This window comes from Elgaria multicarinata, chromosome 10, assembly GCF_023053635.1.
Source record: "Elgaria multicarinata webbii isolate HBS135686 ecotype San Diego chromosome 10, rElgMul1.1.pri, whole genome shotgun sequence".
Classification (NCBI taxonomy): Eukaryota; Metazoa; Chordata; class Lepidosauria; order Squamata; family Anguidae; genus Elgaria; species Elgaria multicarinata.
In genome coordinates this window covers 93,705,062-93,731,785 of record NC_086180.1, presented here as the reverse complement: position 1 = coordinate 93,731,785, position 26,724 = coordinate 93,705,062, and the positions used below count along the sequence as shown (strand labels likewise).

The 26,724-nt window shown below is 44.5% G+C and overlaps 1 protein-coding gene across 2 annotated transcripts in view; it reads left to right on the top strand.

The window, feature by feature from the left end:
• Positions 1–26,498, top strand: part of WFS1 (wolframin ER transmembrane glycoprotein) — an 88,999-nt gene extending 62,501 nt beyond the window's left edge. For both annotated transcript variants that reach the window (XM_063135814.1, XM_063135813.1), the window contains exons 6-7: positions 17,087–17,235; positions 24,278–26,498. In XM_063135814.1, the coding sequence (XP_062991884.1) occupies positions 17,087–17,235; positions 24,278–26,089 (1,961 nt within the window). In that variant the 3' untranslated portion in view covers positions 26,090–26,498. The remainder of the gene's footprint in view (positions 1–17,086; positions 17,236–24,277) is intronic.
• Positions 26,499–26,724: the final 226 nt, after the last annotated feature.

The window sequence follows — 26,724 nt, the reverse complement described above, 5'->3', positions numbered from 1 at the left end:
CTTCTAGCAGTTTTTATGGCCCTCCGCTCATTCGAGCCATACCTTATGGGTCACCATGTCAGGATACTCACAGACAACACCGCGGTAGTATGGTACCTGAACAAGCGGGCGGAATTCACTCTTCTCTACTTACCTACCTTACCATCGACATCTTTGACTGGGCCATAGAAAGACACATCCTCCTCTCAGTGCTCTACATCGCAGGGAAGGACAACCAACTAGCCGACTCACTAAGCAGGGACCGCATAGTCTCGCATAGTCTCGCACGGAGTTGAACCACTCTGTACTGGGTCGCATTTTCGACCAATGGGGTTATCCACAGATTGACCTCTTCACTACAGCACAGAACAGAGCTGTATTCTATACTGCTCAAGAGTGGGACTTGGACATCGATCCCTCGGGGACGTTTTCAATTGGAGTGGGTGGGAATGCTGTTCTATCTCTTTCCCCCCTTTCCTCTGATCACCTGATCCGTACAGAAGATCCTGCAGGATGGGACAGACTGCAGTCTGATAACTCCATGGTGGCCTCGCCAACATTGTTTCTCCCTTATCAAACTGCTATCGAACAACTGCTTCCTCTGCCTACCTTTCAACCCAACACTTCTCACCAGGGACCGGGGCGGAATGAGACACCTAGACCTACGGACACTCCAGCTGACAGGATGACCTCTGTTGGGAGAGAGACAGGGGGAGTGCGACCCTGTTAGTTCTCCTGGACCTCTCAGCGTCTTTCAATACCATCAACCATGGTATCCTTCTGGATAGGTTGTCTGAGCTGGGAGTTGGAGGTACTGCGTTGCAGTGGTTCCGCTCCTACTTGGATGGCCGATTTCTGAAGGTGGTGCTGGGGGATTATTGCTCTGTGCCATGGCTCCTAAGCCATGGAGTTCCACAGGGCTCTATCTTATCCCCTATGCTGTTTAACATATACATGAAGCCGCTGGGGGAGGTTATCCGGAGATGTGGACTGAGGAGTCACCAATATGTGGATGATACCCAGCTCTACCTTTCCTTTTCATCAAACCCAGGTGAGGCAGTGGCTGTTCTGAACCAGTCCTGGGCACGGTAATGGACTGGATGAGGGCTAATAAACTGAAACTCAATCCAGACAAGATGGAGGTACTGTTAGCGGGTGGTTCATCTGTCCAGCGAGGTGATGTTTGCCCTGTCCTGGACGGGGTTGCACTCCCCCTAAAGGATCGGGTCCGTAGTTTGGGGGTGCTCTTGGATCCAGAACTGTCACTTTAGGCACAGGTGAACTCAGTGGCAAAGAGCACCTTTTATCAGCTTAGGCTGATATACCAACTGGACCCTTATCTGGACAGAGATAGCCTAGCTACAGTTATTCATGCTCTGATAACCTCTCGCTTGGATTACTGCAATGCATTATATGTGGGGCTGCCTTTGAAAACGGTCCGGAAACTTCAACTGGTACAAAACAGGGCAGCACGGTTACTAACAGGGACTGGCCGACGAGACCACATCACGCCAGTCCTTTTCCAGCTTTGCCAGTCCAGGTCCGGGCCCAATTCAAAGTGCTGGTATTGACATTTAAAGCCCTAAACGGCTTGGGGCCAGGCTATCTGAAGGAACGCCTCCTCCCATATGTACCTCCCCGGACCCTAAGGTCATCCTCAGGGGTCCTTCTCCGCGAGCCCCTGCCAAAGGAAGTGAGGCAGGTGGCTACCAGGAGGAGGGCCTTCTCTGCTGTGGCACCCTGGCTGTGGAATGAGCTTCCTAAGGAGGTTCGCTTGGCACCTACATTATATGCTTTTATACAACAGGTGAAGAGCTTTTTATTCTCCCAGCATTTTAACAGTCTATAAATAAATTTTAACTTGGTTTTTTAAATTCGTAATTTTGCATTGCTGCTGTTTTCATCTGGTTGAGCTTTTATATTGTATTTTATATTATGGTTTTATACTGTTGTTTTATACTTTCAATGTTTTTAATTTTTTTGAACCGCCCAGAGAGCTCCGGCTATTGGGCGGTATAGAAATGTAATAAGTAAATAAATAAATAATAAAATAAATAAATATGGAGAATTGTCAGGGTCCGGGGCGTGGGCAGCAAGGCCTCAGCACAGGAATGCCAGGGCCGGGATGGATGGCGGTGGAACCGGCAAACGGAGTCCAGGCACGGCTGGAGGCAGAAGGCAAGGCCCAGAGGCAAGCAATGTTTGGAGTCCAGAAGCAAATGGGGTTCAGGTAGGGCCAAAGGCAAACGGCATAGTCAGGGGAAATAGTAGGTCAGGCACGACAAAGCAAGGTCTAGGATTCACAGGTAGTCAGGTACGAGATGCAGCAAGCACAGGAGACCCTGTTGCTGTGGCAAAGCTGGAGTGGAAATGCAGTTCTTTTATAGCCCTTTCCTGGCTGCTCCCAGCTGGTCTGCATCAGCCCACCTGTGAGGGCTGGATCATAGAATCATAGAATAGCAGAGTTGGAAGGGGCCTACAAGGCCATCGAGTCCAACCCGCTGCTCAATGCAGGAATCCACCCTACCTAACAGATGGTTGATCAGCTGCCTCTTGAATGCCGCTAGTGTGGGAGAGCCCACAACCTCCCTAGGTAACTGATTCCATTGTCGTACTGCTCTAACAGTCAGGAAGTTTTTCCTGATGTCCAGCTGGAATTTGGGTTCCTTTAACTTGAGCCCGTTATTCTGTGTCCTGCACTCTGAGGGGATCGAGAAGAGATCCTGGCCCTCCTCTGTGTGACAACCTTTTAAGTATTTGAAGAGTGCTATCATGCCTCCCCTCAATCTTCTCTTCTCCAGGCTAAACATGCCCAGTTCTTTCAATCTCTCTCCATAGGGCTTTGTTTCCAGACCCCTGATCATCCTGGTTGCCCTCCTCTGAACACGCTCCAGCTTGTCTGCGTCCTTCTTGAATTGTGGAGCCCAGAACTGGACGCAATACTCTAGATGAGGCCTAACCAGGGCCGAATAGAGAGGAACCAGTACCTCACGTGATTTGGAAGCTATACTTCTATTAATGCAGCCCAAAATAGCATTTGCCTTTCTTGCAGCCATATCGCACTGTTGGCTCATATTCAGCTTGCGATCTACAACAATTCCAAGATCCTTCTTGTTTGTAGTATTGCTGAGCCAAGTATCCCCCATCTTGTAACTGTGCCTTTGGTTTCTATTTCTTAAGTGTAGAACTTGGCATTTATCCCTATTAAATTTCATTCTGTTGTTTTCAGCCCAGCACTCCAGCCTATCAAGATCACTTTGAAGTTTGTTTCTGTCTTCCAGGGTATTAGCTATCCCACCCAATTGTGTGTCATCTGCAAATTTGATCAGCGTTCCCTGCACCTCCTCGTCCAAATCATTAATAAAAATGTTGAAGAGCACTGGGCCCAGGACTGAACCCTGGGGTACCCCACTTGTTGCCTCTCCCCAGTTTGAGAAGGTTCCATTGATAAGTACTCTTTGAGTCCGATTCTGTAGCCAACTGTGAATCCACCTAATAGTTGTTCCATCTAGCCCACTTTTAGCTAGTTTGTTAATCAGAATATCATGGGGCATTTTGTCAAATGCTTTGCTGAAGTCAAGATATGACGTCCACAGCATTCCCACCGTCCACAAGGGAGGTTACCTTATCAAAAAATGAGATCAAATTTGTCTGACAGGACTTGTCCTTGACAAATCCATGTTGGCTACTAGTGATCACCGCATTGATTTCAAGGTGTTTACAGATTGACTTCTTTATAATCTGCTCCAGAATTTTCCCAGGGATGGATGTCAGACTGACTGGTCTGTAGTTCCCAGGTTCCTCCTTTTTGCCCTTTTTGAAGATAGGGACAACGTTAGCCCTCCTCCAGTCGTCCGGCACCTCATCCATCTTCCATGATTTTGCAAAGACAATAGACAAAGGTTCTGAGAGTTCTTCCGCTAGCTCCTTCATTACTCTTGGATGCAGTTCATCGGGCCCTGGAGATTTGAACTCATTCAAGGAAATGAGGTGTTCTTTGACCATTTGTTTATCAATCTCAAACTGCAATCCTGCCCCCTCAACTTCTTCTTCACTTTTTCCAGGGGGGTCATAGACCCGCTTTTGGGAGAAGACCGAGGCAAAGTAGGAATAGAGCACTTCAGCCTTTTCTTTGTCATCTGTTATCAATTTGCCATCCTCATTAAGCAGTTGAACCACCATTTCTTTCCTCTGTCTTTTACTACTCACATATCTGAAGAAAGCCTTTTTATTGCTTTTAGCATCCCTCGCTAATCTCAGCTCATTCTGAGCTTTAGCCTTCCTGACGCCATTTCGGCACTTCTGCGCCACCTGTCTGTACTCTTCTTTTGTAGCCTGGCCTTCCTTCCACTTCCTATATGTATCCTTTTTTGTTTTCCGGTCATCTCTAAGCTTTTTGTGGAGCCACATTGGTTTCTTCTGTTGTCTTCTATCTTTTCTCCTTGTTGGAATTGTTTGTAACTGTGCCTTTAAAATTTCCTTTTTTAAATACTCCCACCCATCCTGCACTCCTTTTCTCATTAGGCTCATTTGCCATGGGACCTTACTTATCATAGTTCTGAGTTTATTAAAATCAGCTTTCCTAAAATCCAGAGTATGTGTATGCCTATACTCAACTTTTGTCTCCCGTAACTGCCACTTTATCCACTAAGTCATCCCTATTGGTCAATATCAAGTCAAGGATTGCCGATCCTCTAGTTTCTTCCTCCACTTTCTGTAGGAGAAAGTTATCACCCACACATATCAAGAATTTCTTGGAAGGGCTGCTTTTGGCAGTATTGGTCTCCCAACAGATATCAGGGTAATTGAAGTCCCCCATCACTACTACATCACACTTCCTTGAAACACTGGCAATTTGTTTCTCAAAAGTTTCATCCTCGTCTTCTCCTTGATTGGGTTGTCGGTAGTAGACTCCGATTATCATGTTCTTTTTATTCCTTGCCCCATTTATTTTAATCCAGACACTCTCGACGGGGCTCCCAGTCTGATCTGCCTGTATTTCTGTGCAGGGACCATGTGTTTTATAGTGTGGCTTTGTTCCTACATTGTTGCGGACACTATTTTGGGGCACTATTGGAGCTGTTCTCTGTACTGTGGTGCATTGGCCTTCATCCATTGTTGCCTCGAGGTTTATGTCTCCCGCCCCCGTAAGATTCAGTTTAAAGCCCTCCTTATCAAGTTCTTCATGCTGTGACCATACACATTCTTTCCAGCCCTTATGAGGTGCAACCCACCCCTTACCAGCAGTCCATGTTCCAAGTAGCATAGCCCGTTGTCCCAGAATCCAAAACTCTCACGTCTGCACCACCTTCGTAGCCAGTCGTTCATCTGCAACAAGGTAGGAACAAAGCCAGACTATAAAACACATGGTCTTCGATGTCTATATACTAATGCCCAGAGCATGGGAAACAAACAGAATGAACTTGAACTCTTATTACATGAAGGCAAATACGACTTGATAGGTATAACTGAAACTTGGTGGGATGACTCCCATGACTGGAATATAGCAATTGAAGGATATAACTTGTTCAAAAAGAACAGAAGAAATAGAAAGGGAGGTGGAGTTGCACTATATGTTAAAAATACCTATCCCTGCACAGAAATACAGGCGGATGAGATTGGGAGCCCCGTCGAGAGCGTCTGGATTAAAATAAATGGGGCTAGGAATAAAAAGAATATGATAATCGGAGTCTACTACCGACCACCCAATCAAGGAGAAGACGAGGACGAAACTTTTGAGAAACAAATTGCCAGTGTTTCAAGGAAGTGTGATGTAGTAGTGATGGGGGACTTCAATTACCCTGATATCTGTTGGGAGACCATTACTGCCAAAAGCGGCCCTTCCAAGAAATTCCTGACATGTATGGGTGATAACTTTCTCCTACAGAAAGTGGTGGAAGGAACTAGAGGGTCAGCAATCCTTGACTTGTTATTGACCAATAGGGATGACTTAGTGGATAAAGTGGCAGTTACGGGAACTCTGGGGGAAAGTGACCACGTCATACTTGAATTCTTGATTATGAAGGAGACAAAAGTCGAGCGTAGCCATACACGTACTCTGGATTTTAGGAAAACTGATTTTAATAAACTCAGAACTATAATAAGTAAGGTCCCGTGGCAAGGGAGCCTAAAAAGAAAAGGAGTGCAGGATGGGTGGGAGTATCTAAAAAATGAAATTTTAAAGGCACAGTTACAAACAATTCCAACAAGGAGAAAAGATAGAAGACAACAGAGGAAACCAATGTGGCTCCACAAAAAGCTTATTGATGAACTGAAAACAAAAAGGGATACATATAGGAAGTGGAAGGAAGGCCAGGCTACAAAAGAAGAGTACAGACAAGTGGCGCAGAAGTGCCGAAATGGCGTCAGGAAGGCTAAAGCTGTGAATGAGCTGAGATTAGCGAGGGATGCTAAAAGCAATAAAAAGGCTTTCTTCGGATACGTGAGTAGTAAAAGACAGAGGAAAGAAATGGTGGTTCAACTGCTTAATGAGGATGGCAAATTGATAACAGACGACAAACAAAAGGCTGAAGTGCTCAATTCCTACTTTGCCTCGGTCTTCTCCCAAAAGCGGATCTATGACCCCCCTGGAAAAAGTGAAGCAGAAGTTGAGGGGGCAGGATTGCAGTTTGAGATTGATAAACAAATGGTCAAAGAACACCTAATTTCCTTGAATGAGTTCAAATCCCCAGGGCCCGATGAACTGCATCCAAGAGTAATGAAGGAGCTAGCGGAAGAACTCTCAGAACCTTTGTCTATTATCTTTGCAAAATCATGGAAGACGGGTGAGGTGCCAGACGACTGGAGGAGGGCTAACGTTGTCCCTATCTTCAAAAAGGGCAAAAAGGAGGAACCTGGGAACTACAGACCAGTCAGTCTGACATCCATCCCTGGGAAAATTCTGGAGCAGATTATAAAGAAGTCAATTTGTAAACACCTTGAAATCAATGCAGTGATTACTAGAAGCCAACATGGATTTGTCAGGAACAAATCCTGTCAGACTAATTTGATCTCATTTTTTGATAGGATAACCTCCCTTGTGGACTGTGGGAATGCTGTGGATGTCATATATCTTGACTTCAGCAAAGCTTTTGACAAAGTACCACATGACATTCTGATTAACAAACTAGCTAAAAGTGGGCTAGATGGAACAACTATTAGGTGGATCCACAGTTGGCTACAGAATTGGACTCAAAGAGTACTTATCAATGGAACCTTCTCAAACTGGGGAGAGGCAACGAGTGGGGTGCCGCAGGGCTCAGTCCTGGGCTCAGTGCTCTTCAACATTTTTATTAATGATTTGGACGAGGAGGTGCAGGGAACGCTGATCAAATTTGCAGATGACACCAAATTGGGTGGGATAGCTAATACCCTGGAAGACAGAAACAAACTTCAAAGTGATCTTGATAGGCTGGAGTGCTGGGCTGAAAACAACAGGATGAAATTTAATAGGGATAAATGCCAAGTTCTACATTTAGGGAATAGAAACCAAATGCACAGTTACAAGATGGGGGACACTTGGATCAGCAATACTACAAATGAGAAAGATCTTGGAATTGTTGTAGATCACAAGCTGAATATGAGCCAACAGTGCGATCTGGCTGCAAGAAAGGCAAATGCTATTTTGGGCTGCATTAATAGAAGTATAGCTTCCAAATCACGTGAGGTACTGGTTCCTCTCTATTCGGCCCTGGTTAGGCCTCATCTAGAGTATTGCGTCCAGTTCTGGGCTCCACAATTCAAGAAGGACGCAGACAAGCTGGAGCGTGTTCAGAAGAGGGCAACGAGGATGATCAGAGGTCTAGAAACAAAGCCCTATGAAGAGAGACTGAAAGAACTGGGCATGTTTAGCCTGGAGAAGAGAAGATTGAGGGGAGACATGATAGCACTCTTCAAATACTTAAAAGGTTGTCACACAGAGGAGGGCCAGGATCTCTTCTCGATTCTCCCAGAGTGCAGGACACGGAATAACGGGCTCAAGTTAAAGGAAGCCAGATTCCGGCTGGACATCAGGAAAAACTTCCTGACTGTTAGAGCAGTGCGACAGTGGAATCAGCTACCTAGGGAGGTTGTGGGCTCTCCCACACTAGAGGCATTCAAGAGGCAGCTGGACAACCATCTGTCATGGATGCTTTAGGGTGGATTCCTGCATTGAGCAGGGGGTTGGACTCGATGGCCTTGTAGGCCCCTTCCAACTCTGCTATTCTATGATTCTATGATTCTATGATATGAGCCTGGGTCCTGCAACTACTCTGCAGCCGGCAAGGTGCACTGGGGCTGCCAGGTGGTGCTGCAGGACAGAACCTGACTGTACCCCCTCCCCCAGAGGTTGGGGGTTCCACCCCCCATTTAGGGTCCAGGCTTGTCTGGGTGTCTCTGGTGGAATGCCTGGAGTTTAGCAGGCATGTTGATGTAGTTCACCAGTTCCCAGGACTGTTCCTCTGAACTGTAACCCTCCCGGTCCACGAGGTAGAACAGTTGGCTATGGCACTGTTTGGAATCTAGGATCCGGGCTACCTGGAACTCCTCGTGGTCGTTGATCTGGATGGGTGGCAGCGGTGGGTTGGTGCACCCGGGAAACAGATTTGCGAAGTAAGGCTTCAACTGGGATATGTGGAACACTGGATTGATCCTGAAAGTGCGGGGATGATCCAGTTTGTACGCAATTGGGTTTACTTGTTGCAGGATCATGAAGGGCTCCTGATATTTGAAGTCCAATTTGACAGAATGGCGGCTGGATCGGTGGTGCTCCATGGAGAGCCAGACTTTATCTCTGGGCTGAGGCAGGGGGCCTGCCTGGTGTCGTCGATCCGCCTGCTCCTTGTAGGCTGCCTTGGCCTTCTCCAGGTGCCGCACGAGTTCCACTTGTTTCTCCTGGATGTGGGAGACCCGATCGTTGGCAGATGAAACAAGGAAGGCTGCACGTGTGCAGTCTGGCGGGCACTGGGGGCCCCACGGATTTATTTCGTGAGGGAATTGAGCACTACCAGGATGACCGTGTGACCCTTGGAGGAGGGCAGGTTGACAGTAAAGTTGAGCGAGATGGTAGACCATGACTTGGTGGGGATTGGTAGGGGCTGCAGGAGTCCCTGGGGTCTCTGCTGGGGCACCTTGGTCCTAGCGCAGGTCTTGCAGGGGCGGAGGTACCTTTTGAGGTCTGCTTGGAGGCTCGGCCACCAGAAGGCCCTTGAGAGTAGTTTCAGGTGCGTCCGTAGTGGCATTGGTGCAATATCCTTCTGGGATATAGAGCTGGCCCTGGTGATATAGGCAGCCGGCCCGTACATCCGGCGACTACTGCCCAGAGTCGTCTGGAGGTGCACTGTAGCCCAGCTGAGGTCCGGCATAAGGGTCAATGGGCAGGGCTTGGTGGACCTGGGAGAGGAAGTCCTGATCCCAGGTTCCCAGGAGGAAATTGGCCTTTTGGAGAATGGGCGCCGGATCCGAGTTTTCTCCCACTGAGGCTTCTGTTGTGCACGAGAGCGCATCAGCTTTTCCATTCTTGGAGCTGGGCTGGTAGATTACCTGGAAATCAAACTGGGTAAAAAACAAAGCCCAGCGCGCCTGGCATGGTCTAAGGCACTTCATTGCTTGGAAGTGTTCCAGGTTCTGATGATCTGTGAGGACCTGTATGGGATGCATGGCTCCCTTGAAAAGATGACGCCACTCCTCGAATGCTGTCTTGATGGCCAGGAGCTCCCTGTCCCAGATGTCATAATTCTTCTCCGCAGGTGTGAGCTGGTGGGAGTAGAATGCGCAGGGGTGAAGGAGCTGCTGCGTTCCTTGTCGTTGAGACAGGACCACCCCAAGAGTGGAGACGTCAGCTTCCACCGTGAAGGGGGACTGTGGGTCTGGGTGGACTAGGATGGGGGCTGAAGTGAAGACTGCTTTTAGTCTTTTGAATGCCTCTTGTGCCGCAGGGGTCCATTGGAAGTTTGCACCTTTTTGGACCAGGGCAGTGATGGGTGCAATGATGTGTGAGAACTCCTGGAAGAAGCACCTGTAAAAATTGGCAAACCTGATGAATCGTTGGACTCCCTTCATGTCACTGGGGGGATCCCAATCCACTACTGCCTGGACCTTCCAGGGGTCCATCTGGAGACCGGTGGGGGAGATAACATAGCCCAGAAAGTCCATGGTTTCGTGGTGAAAAGCGCATTTATCTAGTTTGGCATATAATCTATACTCCTGGAGGTGCTGCAGAACTGAGCGGACATGTTGGTGGTGTACTTCCAGGTTTTCTGAAAAGATCAAAATGTCATCCAAATATGCGACGACAAAGCGGTCCAGCATACTGCAAAGGATGTCATTTACGAAGTGCTGGAAGGTGGCAGGCACATTGCATAGTCCTAAGGCTATCATCCGGTACTCGAAATGACCGTACTGGGTGCAAAATGCGGTTTTCCATTCGTCCCCCTCCCATATGAGCACCAGGTTGTATGCTCCGCACAAGTCCAGTTTAGTAAAGATCTTGGCTCCCTGCAACCGCTCGAAGAGCTCGGGGATGAGAGGTAGGGGGTACTGGTTCTTAACGGTGACCTGGTTCAGCTTATGATAGTCAATGCAGGGCTGAAGCCCCTCATCTTTTTTCTTCACAAAGGAAATGGGGCCCCCTGCAGGGGAGGTAGAAGGGCAGATGAAGAACTTCATCAGGAGGGCTTTAAACTGAATCTTACGGGGGTGGGAGACGTAAATTTTGAGGCAACAATGGATGAAGGCCAAGGCACCACAGTACAGAGAACAGCTCCAACAGTGTCCCAAAATAGTGTCTGCAACAAGGTAGGAACAAAGCCAGACTATAAAACACATGGTCTTCCATGTCTATATACTAATGCCCAGAGCATGGGAAACAAACAGAAAGAACTTGAACTCTTATTACATGAAGGCAAATACGACTTGATAGGTATAACTGAAACTTGGTGGGATGACTCCCATGACTGGAATATAGCAATTGAAGGATATAACTTGTTCAAAAAGAACAGAAGAAATAGAAAGGGAGGTGGAGTTGCACTATATGTTAAAAATACCTATCCCTGCACAGAAATACAGGCGGATGAGACTGGGAGCCCCGTTGAGAGCGTCTGGATTAAAATAAATGGGGCTAGGAATAAAAAGAATATGATAATCGGAGTCTACTACCGATCACCCAATCAATGAGAAGACGAGGATGAAACTTTTGAGAAACAAATTGCCAGTGTTTCAAGGAAGTGTGATGTAGTAGTGATGGGGGACTTCAATTACCCTGATATCTGTTGGGAGACCATTACTGCCAAAAGCGGCCCTTCCAAGAAATTCCTGACATGTATGGGTGATAACTTTCTCCTACAGAAAGTGGAGGAAGAAACTAGAGGATCGGCAATCCTTGACTTGATATTGACCAATAGGGATGACTTAGTGGATAAAGTGGCAGTCACGGGAACTCTGGGGGAAAGTGACCACGTCATACTTATTATTATTATTATTATTATTATTATTATTATTATTATTATTATTATTATTTATTTATATAGCACCATCGATGTACATGGTGCTGCACAGACCACACAGTAAATAGCAAGACCCTGCCGCATAGGCTTACAATCTAATAAAGTTGTAGTAAACAATAAGGAGGGAAAGAGAATGCAAACAGGCGCAGGGAAGTGTAAACAGGCACCGGGTAGGGTGAAGCTAACAGTATAGAGTCAGAACAAACTCAAAGTTTAAAAGCTATAGGGAAAAGAAAAGTTTTTAGCTGAGTTTTAAAAGCTGTGATTGAGTTGGTAGTTCTCAAGTGTTCTGGAAGAGCGTTCCAGGCATGAGGGGCAGCAGAGGAAAAAGGACGAAGCCTAGTAAGGGAAGTGGAGGTCCTTGGGCAGGCGAGAAGCATGGCATCAGAGGAGCGAAGAGCACGAGCGGGGCAATAGTGTGGGATGAGAGAGGAGAGATAGGCAGGAGCTAGACCGTGAAAAGCTTTGAAGGTCAACAGGAGAAGTTTATATTGGATTCTGGAGTGAATTGGAAGCCAATGAAGAGATTTCAGAAGCGGAGTGACATGGTCAGAGCGGCGGGCCAGGAAGATGATCTTAGCGGCAGAGTGGTGGACAGAGACCAGCGGACTGATGTGAGATGAGGGGAGGCCAGAGAGAAGGAGGTTGCAGTAGTCCAACCGAGAGATAACCAGTGCGTGAACGAGAGTCTTTGCAGAAGGGACAGACAAAAATGGTCGAATCCTGGCAATATTATACAGGAAGAAACGACAAGATTTAGCTACTGCCTCGATATGAGGAATAAAGGAGAGCGAGGAATCAAATATAAAGCCAAGACTACGAGCTTCCTTGACCGGAGTAAGAGTGACATCGTTGACAGTAAGAGAGAATGAGAGAAGGAGACAAAAGTCGAGCATAGCCATACACGTACTCTGGATTTTAGGAAAGCTGACTTTAATAAACTCAGAACTATAATAAGTAAGGTCCCGTGGCAAGGGAGCCTAATGAGAAAAGGAGTGCAGGATGGGTGGGAGTATCTAAAAAATGAAATTTTAAAGGCACAGTTACAAACAATTCCAACAAGGAGAAAAGATAGAAGACAACAGAGGAAACCAATGTGGCTCCACAAAAAGCTTAGAGATGACCTGAAAACAAAAAGAGATATATATAGGAAGTGGAAGGAAGGCCAGGCTACAAAAGAAGAGTACAGACAAGTGGCACAGAAGTGCCGAAATGGCGTCAGGAAGGCTAAAGCTGTGAATGAGCTGAGATTAGCGAGGGATGCTAAAAGCAATAAAAAGGCTTTCTTCAGATACGTGAGTAGTAAAAGACAGAGGAAAGAAATGGTGGTTCAACTGCTTAATGAGGATGGCAAATTGATAACAGACGACAAAGAAAAGGATGAAATGCTCAATTCCTACTTTGCCTCAGTCTTCTCCCAAAAGCGGGTCTATGACCCCCCTGGAAAAAGTGAAGCATAAGTTGAGGGGGCAGGATTGCAGTTTGAGATTGATAAACAAATGGTCAAAGAACACCTAATTTCCTTGAATGAGTTTAAATCTCCAGGGCCCGATGAACTGCATCCAAGAGTAATGAAGGAGCTAGCAGAAGTACTCTCAGAACCTTTGTCTATTATCTTTGCAAAATCATGGAAGACGGGTGAGGTGCCGGACGACTGGAGGAGGGCTAACGTTGTCCCTATCTTCAAAAAGGGCAAAAAGGAGGAACCTGGGAACTACAGACCAGTCAGTCTGACATCCATCCCTGGGAAAATTCTGGAGCAGATTATAAAGAAGTCAATCTGTAAACACCTTGAAATCAATGCAGTGATTACTAGAAGCCAACATGGATTTGTCAAGAACAAATCCTGTCAGACTAATTTGATCTCATTTTTTGATAGGATAACCTCCCTTGAGGACTGTGGGAATGCTGTGGATGTCATATATCTTGACTTCAGCAAAGCTTTTGACAAAGTACCACATGACATTCTGATTAACAAACTAGCTAAAAGTGGGCTAGATGGAACAACTATTAGGTGGATCCACAGCTGGCTACAGAATTGGACTCAAAGAGTACTTATCAATGGAACCTTCTCAAACTGGGGAGAGGCAACGAGTGGGGTGCCGCAGGGCTCAGTCCTGGGCCCAGTGCTCTTCAACATTTTTATTAATGATTTGGACGAAACGCTGGATCAAATCAGGGAACGCTGATCAAATTTGCAGATGACACAAAATTGGGTGGGATAGCTAATACCCTAGAAGACAGAAACAAACTTCAAAGTGATCTTGATAGGCTGGAGTGCTGGGCTGAAAACAACAGAATGAAATTTAATAGGGATAAATGCCAAGTTCTACATTTAGGGAATAGAAACCAAATGCACAGTTACAAGATGGGGGGCACTTGGCTCAGCAATACTACAAACGAGAAAGATCTTGGAATTGTTGTAGATCACAAGCTGAATATGAGCCAACAGTGCGATATGGCTGCAAGAAAGGCAAATGCTATTTTGGGCTGCATTAATAGAATATAGCTTCCAAATCACGTGAGGTACTGGTTCCTCTCTATTCGGCCCTGGTTAGGCCTCATCTAGAGTATTGTGTCCAGTTCTGGGCTCCACAATTCAAGAAGGACGCAGACAAGCTGGAGCGTGTTCAGAAGAGGGCAACCAGGATGATCAGGGGTCTAGAAACAAAGCCCTATGAAGAGAGATTGAAAGAACTGGGCATGTTTAGCCTGGAGAAGAGAAGATTGAGGGGAGACATGATAGCACTCTTCAAATACTTAAAAGGTTGTCACACAGAGGAGGGCCAGGATCTCTTCTCGATCCTCCCAGAGTGCAGGACACGGAATAACGGGCTCAAGTTAAAGGAAGCCAGATTCCGGCTGGACATCAGTAAAAATTCCTAACTGTTAGAGCAGTGCGACGGTGGAATCAGTTACCTAGGGAGGTTGTGGTCTCTCCCACACTAGAGGCCTTCAAGAGGCAGCTAGACAACCATCTGTCAGGGATGCTTTAGGGTGGATTCCTGCATTGAGCAGGGGGTTGGACTCGATGGCCTTGTAGGCCCCTTCCAACTCTGCTATTCTATGATTCTATGAATCCTCGTGCCAAGTTGTCCTGCAGGTAGTCCCGGAGCGCTGCCAGCTCAGGAGCTGGGAGGGCATAGATGCGCCCAAAAGGGATCTCTGCCCTGGGTTGGAGGTCGATGGGACAGTCATAAGGGCGATGCAGAAGCAAAGTCTCAGCCCCTTTCTTTTCATAGTCGTTGGCCGGATCAAAATACTGGTCCGGAAGGGCCGCCAGGTCCGATGCAGAAGATTCCTCCATCATGACAAGAATACTGCCACAACAATGGTCTATGGCAAACCGATAGTCTCAATCCTCCTTGCTGCATGCAAACCTGTGACTCGTAAGGCAAATACAGCCAAATGGTGAAAATTCTCACAATATGCCATGGAAAATAATTTCTTTCCCCATCAAGCATCAGTATGTGATATACTCATGTTCTTGCGTTCCCTACATGACAAAGGTCTTAAACTCATCCATCCGTGTCTATCTGGCTGAAATTTCAACATCTTGGGGACCAATTTCTGGGTTCTCCGTATTTACCCACCCTGTCATTCGCCAATTTCTACGTGGACTGAAGAACCTTGCACCTCCGGTATGACCTATTACCTCCCAATGGAGCCTTTCAGTGGTCCTATAGGCATTGATGTCAAAACCTTTTGAGCCTCTTGCCACCACTGACATCAGGCTTCTGTCATGGAGAATCACTTTCCTTGTGGCAATTACATCAGCACACAGGGCAGGAGAACTGGTGGCCCTACACGTGGATACCCCATACTTGGTTTTCCATCAGGACAAGGTCATGCTTCGACCTGACCTAGCCTTTCTTCCAAAGGTGATTACCGAGTTCCACTTGAATCAAGACCTGGTGCTCCCAGCGTTTTTTCCGTCACCCGCTAACCCACTGGAAACAAAAGTACATTCCCTTGATGTCTGACGGGCGCTTGCTTTTTACAAAACCCATACTGAGCCCTTCCGCAAATCCAATAGACTTTGTATGTTATGGGGGACCCAAGGATTATAGCCACTATCAAACTGTGCTATGAACTTTCCGCTCTACCGCCTAATGACAGGATCAGGGCTCACTCCAGTAGAGCTGTCTCAACATTGACAGCATTCTTGAAAGGAATCTCCATACTGGACCTCTGTCGAGTGGCTACCTGGTCTCAGCCCTTGACATTTATTTCACATTATCAGCTGGAAGTTAGAGCAAGAGTGGACTGCAGCTTCGGATGCACGGTCCTGTCTTCAATCCTGACTTGATCATCGCCACCTACCCACCTCCGGTAAGTGAGCCAATTATGTGTGATGCACAGAGACCACGAAGAAGGAGGACAGGTTGCTTACCTGTAACTGTAGTTCTTTGAGTGGTCATCTGTGCATTCACACAACACCCCCATCCCCCGTCCCCACTCTGGTGTTGATAAAGTTCTCAGTACCGGGTGGCTACCCTCTTTCCTTGGGGCCGACTGTTGGTCTCGAGGAGTAGGCCGGGAACCCAGTGACACGCGCACTGGGCAGTGGGGGAGGGGCTCCCAGCAGAATGTTCCTCGGCTTTAGCAGTTTCCCGGAAGTGAATTCCACACAGACGCAAAGCCCACATGTGTGAATGCACAGATGACCACTTGAAGAACTACAGTTACAGGTAAGCAACCTGTCCTTCTCAATTTATTTTGAGTTTCTTTGATGCTATATTTTGATTTTGGGGGGGGGGGGCACTAAGCTGGTCCTTTAATATGTATCTTTCTTTGTTGATAACCGTTGAAGCAAAATCACTTTGGGGGGATTTTTATTACAGAGACTTGAACAATCTCGAAAAATGCCTAAATTATGTAATTGTAAATAATTTTCGTTGAAAACAATAACTTCTATTTAACTAATGCCATTAAATCACACAAACAAAATGGGCCCTTGGGAGGTTTGGGCTATGTGCTCACATATTGTCATAACTAACCATCTGTGGCTAACTTACAATTGGTTTTGATTGTCTATAGAATCAACAGCCTATGTTGATGGTATCATGCCAACCTTTTCTGGGGAGTTCCTTTTGCCTTTCATACTTGGGTCACCATGTCAATTCTGATTATTTGGTAGGATTTTGTTTCTTCCTCAGATCCCTGCGGCAGCCATGCAGTTGGATGAGCTTGAAACTGCATGGTTAAGAGCTGGCTCTAATATTGTAACCTTGTACTCATGGTTTAGATGGGAGTGGGGAGTAAAAAACAACAATTAAAATGAAAAAGTCTGTTGGTTCTGATATTAACATTTTTGACCTGCCAGGCCTTTGCATCATAACTGGCTTTTCTTTTTCTTTTTGATTCCCTGAACAATATAAGTATTGAGTACAAGATTATTATTTTAGTGTCAGCCCTTAACTATGCAACTTCATGCTGCCTGGGGAATGCTTGTTGTTTAGGACTTTTTGTGTGTGTGTGTCCATTCATAGGGTTGTGCCCTAAATCTGTTTGTACTAGTTTATGTGCGTTGTTAAGAGTTAAATAAAACATTGTGGTCTATTTTCTCTGTTGTCTACTTCAGCATTTGATTTTGCAAATGTATTTGTGTTTACAACTTTCAGCTATGAATTATATTGCCTTGGATGATTTTGTTGAACAAACCAAAAAGTATGCAAAGGGCATCATCCCAACTAACCTACTTGTGCAGGATGATGATGGTGATGATGAACTGGCAAGCAAGAGTCCAGAAGAGCTTCCACTCCGACTCAAGGTGAAAATTGGAGGTTGTTGCGCTGGATGCTCAATTGTGGCTTGCATTCCATATGCATCCTTCTTGCATATGATCCTTGTCTTAAAACGAAAGGATCTGCAACCTAGAATAGCATGACACCTTTTGTGTAATGGTTTGAGTTTCTTTCCATCCCCTCTCCCCAAGCCTAGAATTCCAACCTGGCCAGTTTGTCCTGTACAAAATGTTTGTGTTACCTTTTATGGCTTTGTAGATTTTGCCAGATACGTATCACTATATTCATTAAACAAAAAACCTACAATTTACAAAACAATGTTAACTCTCTACAGCTTTCAACCAAGCACCAAAAGCAGGGAAATTGTGAGTTAAGGCTCACAAGCCTTAATGCCACATCATCCTTAAGGAAGCAGAAAGTGCAAGTGAAATTCTCATTCTCCCAAAGCAGATAAACTATGAGGTCAGGATGGAGAATATGATATGTAGAGGTGATTGTGGGGTTGTGGAAAATTGATGATGAACAACTTAGGGCCACCTACTTCTCTTTTTTTAGAGCATCTCCTCATGTTGAGAGTTGCAATCCATCACATCTCACAGGCATCAGGTTGGGTGGGGGGATGCTGTTCTAGAGCAAGGGCAGGCAGAATATAGATCTCTAGATGTTTTCAAGTTCAACTCATAAAAGCCCCTTGAGTACACGATAAATGCCAAGTTCTACACCTATGAAAAAGAAACCAAATTCACAGTTACAAGATGGGAGATGCTTTGCTCAGCAATACTACAGATGAGAAGGATCTTGGAATTGTAGATCACAAGCTGAAGATTAGCCAACAGTATGATGTGGCTGCAAAAAAAGCAAATGCTGCATTAATAGAAGTATTGCTTCCAAATCACTTGAAGTCCTTGCTCCCCTCTATTCAGCACTGGTTAGGCCTCATCTTGAGTATTGGGTCCAGTTCTGGGCACCACACTTCAAGAAGGATGCAGACAAGCTGGAGCGTGTTCAGAGAACGGCAACGAGGATGATTAGGGGTCTGGAAACAAAGCCCTATGAGGAGAGACTGAAAGAACTGGGCATGTTTAGTCTGGAGAAGAGAAGATTGAGGGGAGACATGATAGCACTCTTCAAATACTTGAAAGTTTGTCACACAGAGGAGGGCCAGGATCTCTTCTCAATCATCCCAGAGTGCAGGTCATGGAATAATGGGCTCAGGTTTCCGGAAAACAGATTCCAGCTGGACATCAGGAAAAACTTCCTGACTCTTAGACAATGGAACGAGTTACAACAATGGAACCAGTTACCTAGGGAGGTCATGGCGTCTCCCACACTGGACAGCCATCTGTCAGGTATGCTTTAAGGTAGATTCCTGCAATGAGCAGGAATTTGGACTCAATGGCCTTATAGGCCCCTTCCAACTCTACTATTCTATGATTCTATGTTGGGAGTTGTAGTCCAACCCCTTTGGAGGGCACCAGGTTGGGGAAGGCTACGCTGAAAAAAGCGAGAGAAGTAGGTGGCATCAGTTTTCCACAACTCCACAGTCACCTCTGCATATCATATTCTCCATCCTGTTCTCATGGTTTATCTGCTTTGGGAAATGAGAATTGCACTCGCACTTAATGCCTTCTTAGGGAGGATGTGGTGTTAAGGCTTGTGAGCCTTAACTTACAATTTCCCTGCTTTTGGTGCTTGGTTGAAAGCTGTAGAGCTTTAATGTTGTTTTGTAAATTGTAGCTTTTTTGTTTAATAAATTTCATGGCTTTGTGTAACAGATGACTGGATATAATACAGTTGACAACCAAGCCAGTGTCAGCCAGGATGTTTCACCATATCGACATCCAGTATAAAATCAAAGCTAGTGTTATGTGTTGAACCCACTTTCCAAATTAATAAATGAGCCCCAGAAGTTATGCTAACTTACAGTCTGATGATTCTCGTTTGAACTTTTCAGTAGCCAGTGTCCAGAGATAAAAAGCTTTTTATGACTGCCTCATAGAATCATAGAATAGTAGAGTTGGAAGGAGCCTATAAGACAATTGAGTCCAACCCCCTGCTGAATGCAGGAATCCACCTGAAAGATGGCTGTCAAGCTGTGTCTTGAATGTCTCCTGTATCTTTAACAGTTGTATAGAAAAGGGAATTTCAGCAGGTGTCGTTTGCTCAGCCCGAGACCATGGAAAAAGCAGGCCCAAAGGGGAGGGCTCTTTCCAGGGGGAAGGGAGGGATCAACCCTCCCTGATCCCAGGATCCCCTGTGCATCATGTGGTCGCACAGGGACGATCCCGTGGTTCGCCCCATGATAAAGTCCAGTCTAGCTACTTGGATTTGTAATGGGTGTGTAGACCAAATAGTATAAAGTGTCTTCCTGGTGTGAAGGTTGCAGATATCATGTGTCATCCAGATGACCTAGTTGATAAGTGCCTGAGTGGAATCAATGGTCCATGGATCCTAAAGCCAAATTTAGTCCTCAAGTCATCAGGTCCTGAAAGCCAAAAATAAATTGCTAAGTAGGAGATTGAAATCCAAGACCACCAAAGTGGCTTTCTCTGAAATGCTTCCTGTTCCATATGCAAGGCCAGCTAGACAGGCAAAGCTGAGGTATCTCAATGCGTGGATGAAACAGTGATGCAAGGAGGAGGGGTTCAGATTTGTTAGGCACTCTAGAACACTCAAGCCAGGCCCATACAAGAGGACTGGCTCTATTTAAACCAAAATGGAACCAGACAGCTGGTGCTAAACATACAAAAGGTGGCAGAGCAGCTTTTAAACTTAACCCTGGGGGAAAGCCAACAGGAGCTGGGAAGCATCTGGTTTGGGTTAAATCATCCCTAGGAGATGAAAATTGAAATGTTTCTGATGTAGAAGGGGGGGGGGGAAATAGGCCATGAAGCCATGGAAAATGATAGCCAATCAAAGAAGCCTAAGTGCTATAGGAAAAGATGCACACACCAGAAATGTCTTGCAAGTCAAAATGCTAGAGTTGGGAGTTCCTGGTTTTAAAGGAGAATCTGCTTACAGTGGGCATTATGGAGAACTGGTGGAATGGAGAGAGTCAGTGTGATGCACTCTCTGATATAAACTCTACAAGAAGGATAGGGAAGGGTGCATTGCTCTGAATGGCAAAGAGGGCATAGTGTCAAGTGGATTAGAAGAGAAAAAAAGGGCTGACCCTTCCACAAAAGTGCTGTGGGTGACAATACCGAGCTTGAAAACTATTTTAATACTAGTAACATGCTGTCATCCCCAGACCAGAATGCTGAGAGTGACCTTGAAATGGAAAATGAAATATGGTAGGCCTACAAATGAGGAAGTGTTGTAATAATGGATGACTTCAATTACCCCCACATTGACTGGATAAATGCATGTTCCAGCCATGACAAAGAGGTTAAATTTCTCAATGCTTTAAATACCTGTGCCATAGAACAGTTGCTCATGGAATCAACCAGAGTGGGAGGTGGGGTAACTCTGGATTTAATCCTAAATGGTGTCACCCAGGGCCTAGAACGAGATGCAAATGTTGTTGAACCAATTGGAAACATTGACCACGGTGCTATCAGATTTAATATATATTTAAGTGGAAAATAGGCAAGTATTCAGATATAACAATAGCCCATGATGGGTTAATAAGCTATGCACAGTAGCTTATTTTTGAAATAGTCCATGATCCACCACCACACGAATGGGCTAATAAGCTGCTGTGAATAGCTTATTAAGCTACTGTGTGTAATAAATAAATCTTTGGAAAATATGCAAAAATAAAATAGCCGAAAATATGCATTTCCCTCATGGCCTAAAGTACAAAATTGTGAAGGTATGGATATACCCAAATGCATATTTGCACAATTGTTAATTTGAGTGAATCCATGCCTGTGCAATTGTGCAGTTTAGGCTATAGGGAAATGCACATTTTGGATTGTTTTCTTTATTTTTGCTTAATTTCCAAAGATTAATTTACACTGCCCCATATTTGGTACACCCGAGGTTTTCCCTCCTCTGGATAAAGTTCTGCAAGATTTTAAAGGTGGACTTTAAAACTAGGGGATGCTGCCTATAAAGTGTCCTGATTGTGCAAACCTTCAAGGTTCTGGAGCGGTAGCAGCTATATGATACCATCTTGCTGTGTGACTCTGTAGGTGAGCAAATTAACCCATGGTGTTTGACAGAAGACACAATAACACACTGTGGGTTAAATAAGCCCTACTGCACACCATGAGTTATCAAAGTGGGTTAAAAAAATTCTGACTAAAGCTCATTGTAGGTTATCATGTCATCCGACCTCAGTCACAGTCACATTTGACTTCAAAAGAGGAAACTTCTCTAAAATGAGGGAAGTACTGAACTGGAAGTTGAAAGAGGGAGTCAAGGGGGTTAAATCCCTTCAAAATGTTTGGAGTTACTCCAAACCAAAATAATATAAGTACAGCTAAAATGTATACCGAAGGTTAGGAAAGGTAGCACCAAACCCAATAGGTTACCGGGATGATTAACAAGCAGTGCCAAGCAAGCTATTAGAAAAAGAAGGCTTCCTTCAGAAAATGAAAATCTTGCCCGAATGAGGAAACAAAAGGGAGCACAAGCTTGCACAAAAGCGATGTGTGCAGATTATAAGAGATGCAAGCATAGCATTTTGAAGAGCATATTGCTAATAACACCAAGGCCAACGATAAAGAATTCTTTAAATATATCAGAAGCTGGAAATCAGCTAGGGTGGTAGTTGGACCACTGGATGACAATGGAGTTAAAGGAATACTAAAGAATGGCAGGAAGATTGCAGGGAGGATGAATGTATTCTTCTCATCTGCGTTCACTGCAGAAGATATAGGACAGGAGATATAGGACAGATGTCTTCAGGAAGGGAGTCTGAGGAACTGAGGCAAATAGTGGTGACAAAAGATGAAGTTCTCTACCTTATTGATAAATTGAAAGCAAATCACCAGGCCCAGATGGTATCCGTCCTAGAGTTTTTAAAGAATTCAAATATGAAATTGCTGGTCTTCTAACCAAAATATGCCTCATGACTCAGCCTCTGTAACACCAATTTTTAAAAAGGAATGCAGGGGAGATCTGTAAATTAAATGCTGGTTAGCTTAAAGTCTATTCCAGGTAAATTGGTTGAAAGCATTATTAAAGATAAAATTAGTAAAAATATAGAAGGATAAGCCCTGCTATAAAAGAATTAACATGGCTTCCACAAAGGTAGAACTTGTCTCACTAACTTTTTAGAGCTCTTTGAGAGTGTCAATAAACATGGAGGTGGGGGTGATCCAGAAGACATTATTTACTTGGACTTCCAAAAGGCTTTTGACGAGGTCTCTCACCAAAGACTCATGAGCAAACATAGCAGTCATGGAATATGAGGAGTGGTCCTCTTATGAATCAGTAACTACTTCAAGAAACCAAAGGCACAGTTACAAGATGGGGGATTCTTGGCTCAGCAATACTACAAACGAGAAGAAACTTGGAATTGTAGATCGCAAGCTGAATATGAGCCAACAGTGCGATATGGCTGCAAGAAAGGCAAATGTTATTTTGGGCTGCATTAATAGAAGTATAGCTTCCAAATCACGTGAGGTACTGTTCCTCTCTATTCGGCCCTGGTTAGGCCTCATCTAGAGTATTGCGTCCAGTTCTGGGCTCCTCTCCCACACTAGAGGCCTTCAAGAGGCAGCTGGACAAGTATCTGTCAGGGATGCTTTAGGGTGGATTCCTGCATTGAGCAGGGGGTTGGACTCGATGGCCTTGTAGGCCCCTTCCAACTCTGCTATTCTATGATTCTATGAACAGAGAGAAGGAATAAATTCTAAATTACCACCACAATGGAAATAGTGGAGTCCCACATATTGGGACCCAAGGATTTTCAATTTATTTATAAATGATCTGGAATTAGGAATGAGCAGTGAACTGGCCAAGTTTGCTGATGCCACCAAATTATTTAGGGTGGTTTAAAAAAAAGGATTGAGAGGATCTCCAGAAGGATCTCTCCACACTGGCAGAATGGGCATCTAAACAGCAAATGTAGCTCAATGTAAATAAGTGTAAAATGATAAGCTGACAGAACAAGGAAGAGAGTTTGGTGTTACGGTGGATAGCTGAGTGTGCAGCAGCTGTAAAAAAGGCAAACTCAATGGCTCTGTTCAGAAGACACCTTAAACCATGGTGAATGAGGCTTTTTTTTGTTAGGCATAATAAGGAAAGGAATTGAGAATAAAATGCCAATTTCATTCTGCTCCTATACAAATCTATGGTGTGACCATACTGTATCCCGTTCTGGTCACCTCACCTTAAAAAGATATTGTAGAGCTAGAAAAAGTGCAGAAAAGGGCAACTGAAATTATTTTCTTCCTCTCATAATACTAGAACTGGCTCTGTCAGCTTCCATGAAGCTGCTAGGTGGCAGATAAAAAGAAGTACTTCTTCACACAGTGCACAGTTAAAACTATAGAACTCACTGCCACAAATATTTTGATGGCAACCAATTTGGGTGGCTTTAAAAGAGGGTTGGAGAAATTCCTGGAGGAGAAGGCAATCAATAGCTACGAGTCCTGATGGCTATGTGCTATCTCCAGTATTAGAGGCAGTAAGCCTGTGTGCACCACTTGCTGGGGAACATAGGCACAAGGGTGCGGTTCTATTTGTGTCCTGCTTGTGGGTTTCTTGTTGATATTTGGTTGGCCTTTGTGTGACCAGAATGTTGGACTAGATAGACCCTTGGTCTGATCCAGCATCAGGGCTCTTCTGACGTTCTTATCCCTAATCCTTAAGAGGGGTGTTATTTCCAGGGATCTAAATAACTTGAATGCTGTTCAGGCCGTGTCAGTGTGTGGTGTGTGCTTGCTTTTCAAGAGGAAGGAGGGATAATGGACATTTTTTCTCCCCCCCCCCCAGCTTTCTTTTGCTGAGTTCAGTAATAAAGAGAATGTTTTAATTAATCAGCCTGTTAATTGATGGGGGGGGGAACCCTTCTGAAATAGCTCAGGTTTGGTGTCATTTGCTTGCTCATTCTATCTCAGAGGAAATGTTGCTGCAAAAGCATTGTTCAACAAATTGCGTTTTATTCCTTTCCAGGTCGTAAAGTATCCACTTCATGCTATTATGGAAATCAAAGAACAACTCATAGATATTGCATCGAAAGCAGGAATGCATTGGCTGTCGACTATTATTCCAACACACCACATAAATGCTCTCATATTCTTCTTCTTCATCAGTAATCTGACAATTGACTTCTTTGCTTTTTTTATCCCATTAGTTATCTTTTACCTGTCCTTCATTTCCATGGTAATTTGCACCCTGAAAGTATTCCAAGATAGTAAAGCTTGGGAAAATTTCCATACCCTCACTGACTTGCTGCTTCATTTTGAACCAAACCTAGACATTGAAGAAGCTGAAATTAACTTTGGTTGGAACCATTTAGAGCCATACCTTCACTTCTTCCTCTCAGTGTTCTTTGTCATTTTTTCCTTCCCTGTAGCAAGCAAGGACTGGATACCATGCTCAGAGTTGGCTACAGTCTCAGTTTTCTTCATGGTGACAAGTTACATGAGTTTGGGAACAAGTGCTGAACCCTACACACGAAGAGCTTTATTGACAGAGGTTGCTGCTGGGTCCCTCTCCTTATTGCAGTTTGTACCGATAAATGTGGGGCACTTAAAGTTATTGGCGAAAACATTTTACAGTGTTCCTGTTGGACACTTCTTCATGCTGAACCTGAGCATCCCCTGCCTTTTGTTTCTGTACTTGTTTTATCTTTTCTTTAGAATGTCACAGCTGCGGAATTTTAAAGGAACATATTGCTATCTGATTCCTTATTTAGTATGTTTCACGTGGTGTGAACTCTCAGTGGTTATTTTGCAAGAGTCATCTGGCATTGGTCTAATTCGTGCCTCAATTGGTTACTTTTTGTTCCTGTTTGCACTTCCTATTCTAATGATAAGCGTTGTGCTGATGTGTCTCATCCACTTCATAAAATGGTTCATAACATTAGAGCTTGTGAAGATTGTGGTAACTCTTGTGTTATGTGCTATTCCTCTACTTTTCCAATGGTGGATGAGAGCCAGTATGTCTGTAGTTAAAATGGTAAAATCCCTAACAAAGAGTTCAATTGTTAAACTTATTTTGGTGTGGCTTACTGCCATAATGTTGTTCTTTTGGTTTTATGTGTACCACTCAGAGGGGATGAAAGTGTATAACTCCACCTTGACATGGAATCAGTATGGTTTTTTGTGTGGACCACGGGCATGGAAGGAGACGAACATGGCACGCACTCAGATCTTATGTAGTCATCTGGAGGGCCATAGAGTGACCTGGACTGGAAGGTTCAAGTATGTTAGAGTTACTCACATTGACAATAGTGCAGAATCAGCAGTAAACATGCTTCCTTTTTTTTTTGGTGACTGGCTGAGATGTGTGTATGGTGAAATCTATCCAGCATGTGACCCAAAAAGAATTACCATGGAAGAGGAGGAACTCTGTCGTCTAAAGTATCTGACAAAGCATGACTGCCACATGAAAAGGTTTGACCGCTATAAATTTGAAATAACTGTTGGCATGCCTTTCAGTAATGAAAATGGAAGTAGGCCTATAGAGGAGGAGGACGTAACCAAAGATATTGTGCTGAAAGCGAGCAATGAGTTTAAGAAAGTGTTGCTGAACTTGAGGAAAGGAAGTGTAATTGAGTTTAGCACTATTCTAGAAGGCCATCTTGGCAGCAAATGGCCTGAATTTGAACTGAAAGCCATCTCGTGCTTAAACTGCTTGTCCAAACTTTCACCTGCAGGTAGGCATGTGAAAGTAGAGCATGATTGGAGAAGCACTGTTCAGAAAGCTCTCAGATTTGTCTTTAATTTTTTCTTCTCCCCATTTTTGTCAGTTGCATGCTGAAATTTAATTGTGATGCCTGCCTTATTGCAACTAAAGATTTGGCTGAAAACAGCTACAATAATTTAAAATGAATCCTGAGATTTTTGAGTGTTGTACATGGTGCACACAATGCAGTCTTAGTAAGTCCTGTATTGTAGAGGCATCTACATGTTAAAAAACACACCTGACTATCTGCATATTAAAAGCATAAACAATAGTTCCTACAAGAGTTGGATTTTAACATCAACTACTAACAGGAACGGGCAACCTGGTCCCCTCCAAATATTTTTGACTACAGTTCCCATAAACTCCAGCTAACATACTCAATAGCCAGGGATTATGGGAATCGTAGCCCAAAACATCTAAAGGGTACCCAGTTGGATTACTGAATAAAAGCACTATTTCTTAAGATAATTCACACTTCTACTTTTCTACATGTAACTTAAATGTTGAGCTGAGTTAAAATATAAGCTGGATAACTCATCTATTGAAATGATGAATACTTCCATTCAATCACTAGTTTAGAATTCATTGAAAATATTGTTCATTAAAAAAGAACCAGGTTTTAGTGGAAAGTCTGAATAATTAATGTATAGGAATTTACTCTGGAGATGGAATTAAACATCTGTCAAATGTTCTGTATCTGTACATTTAAA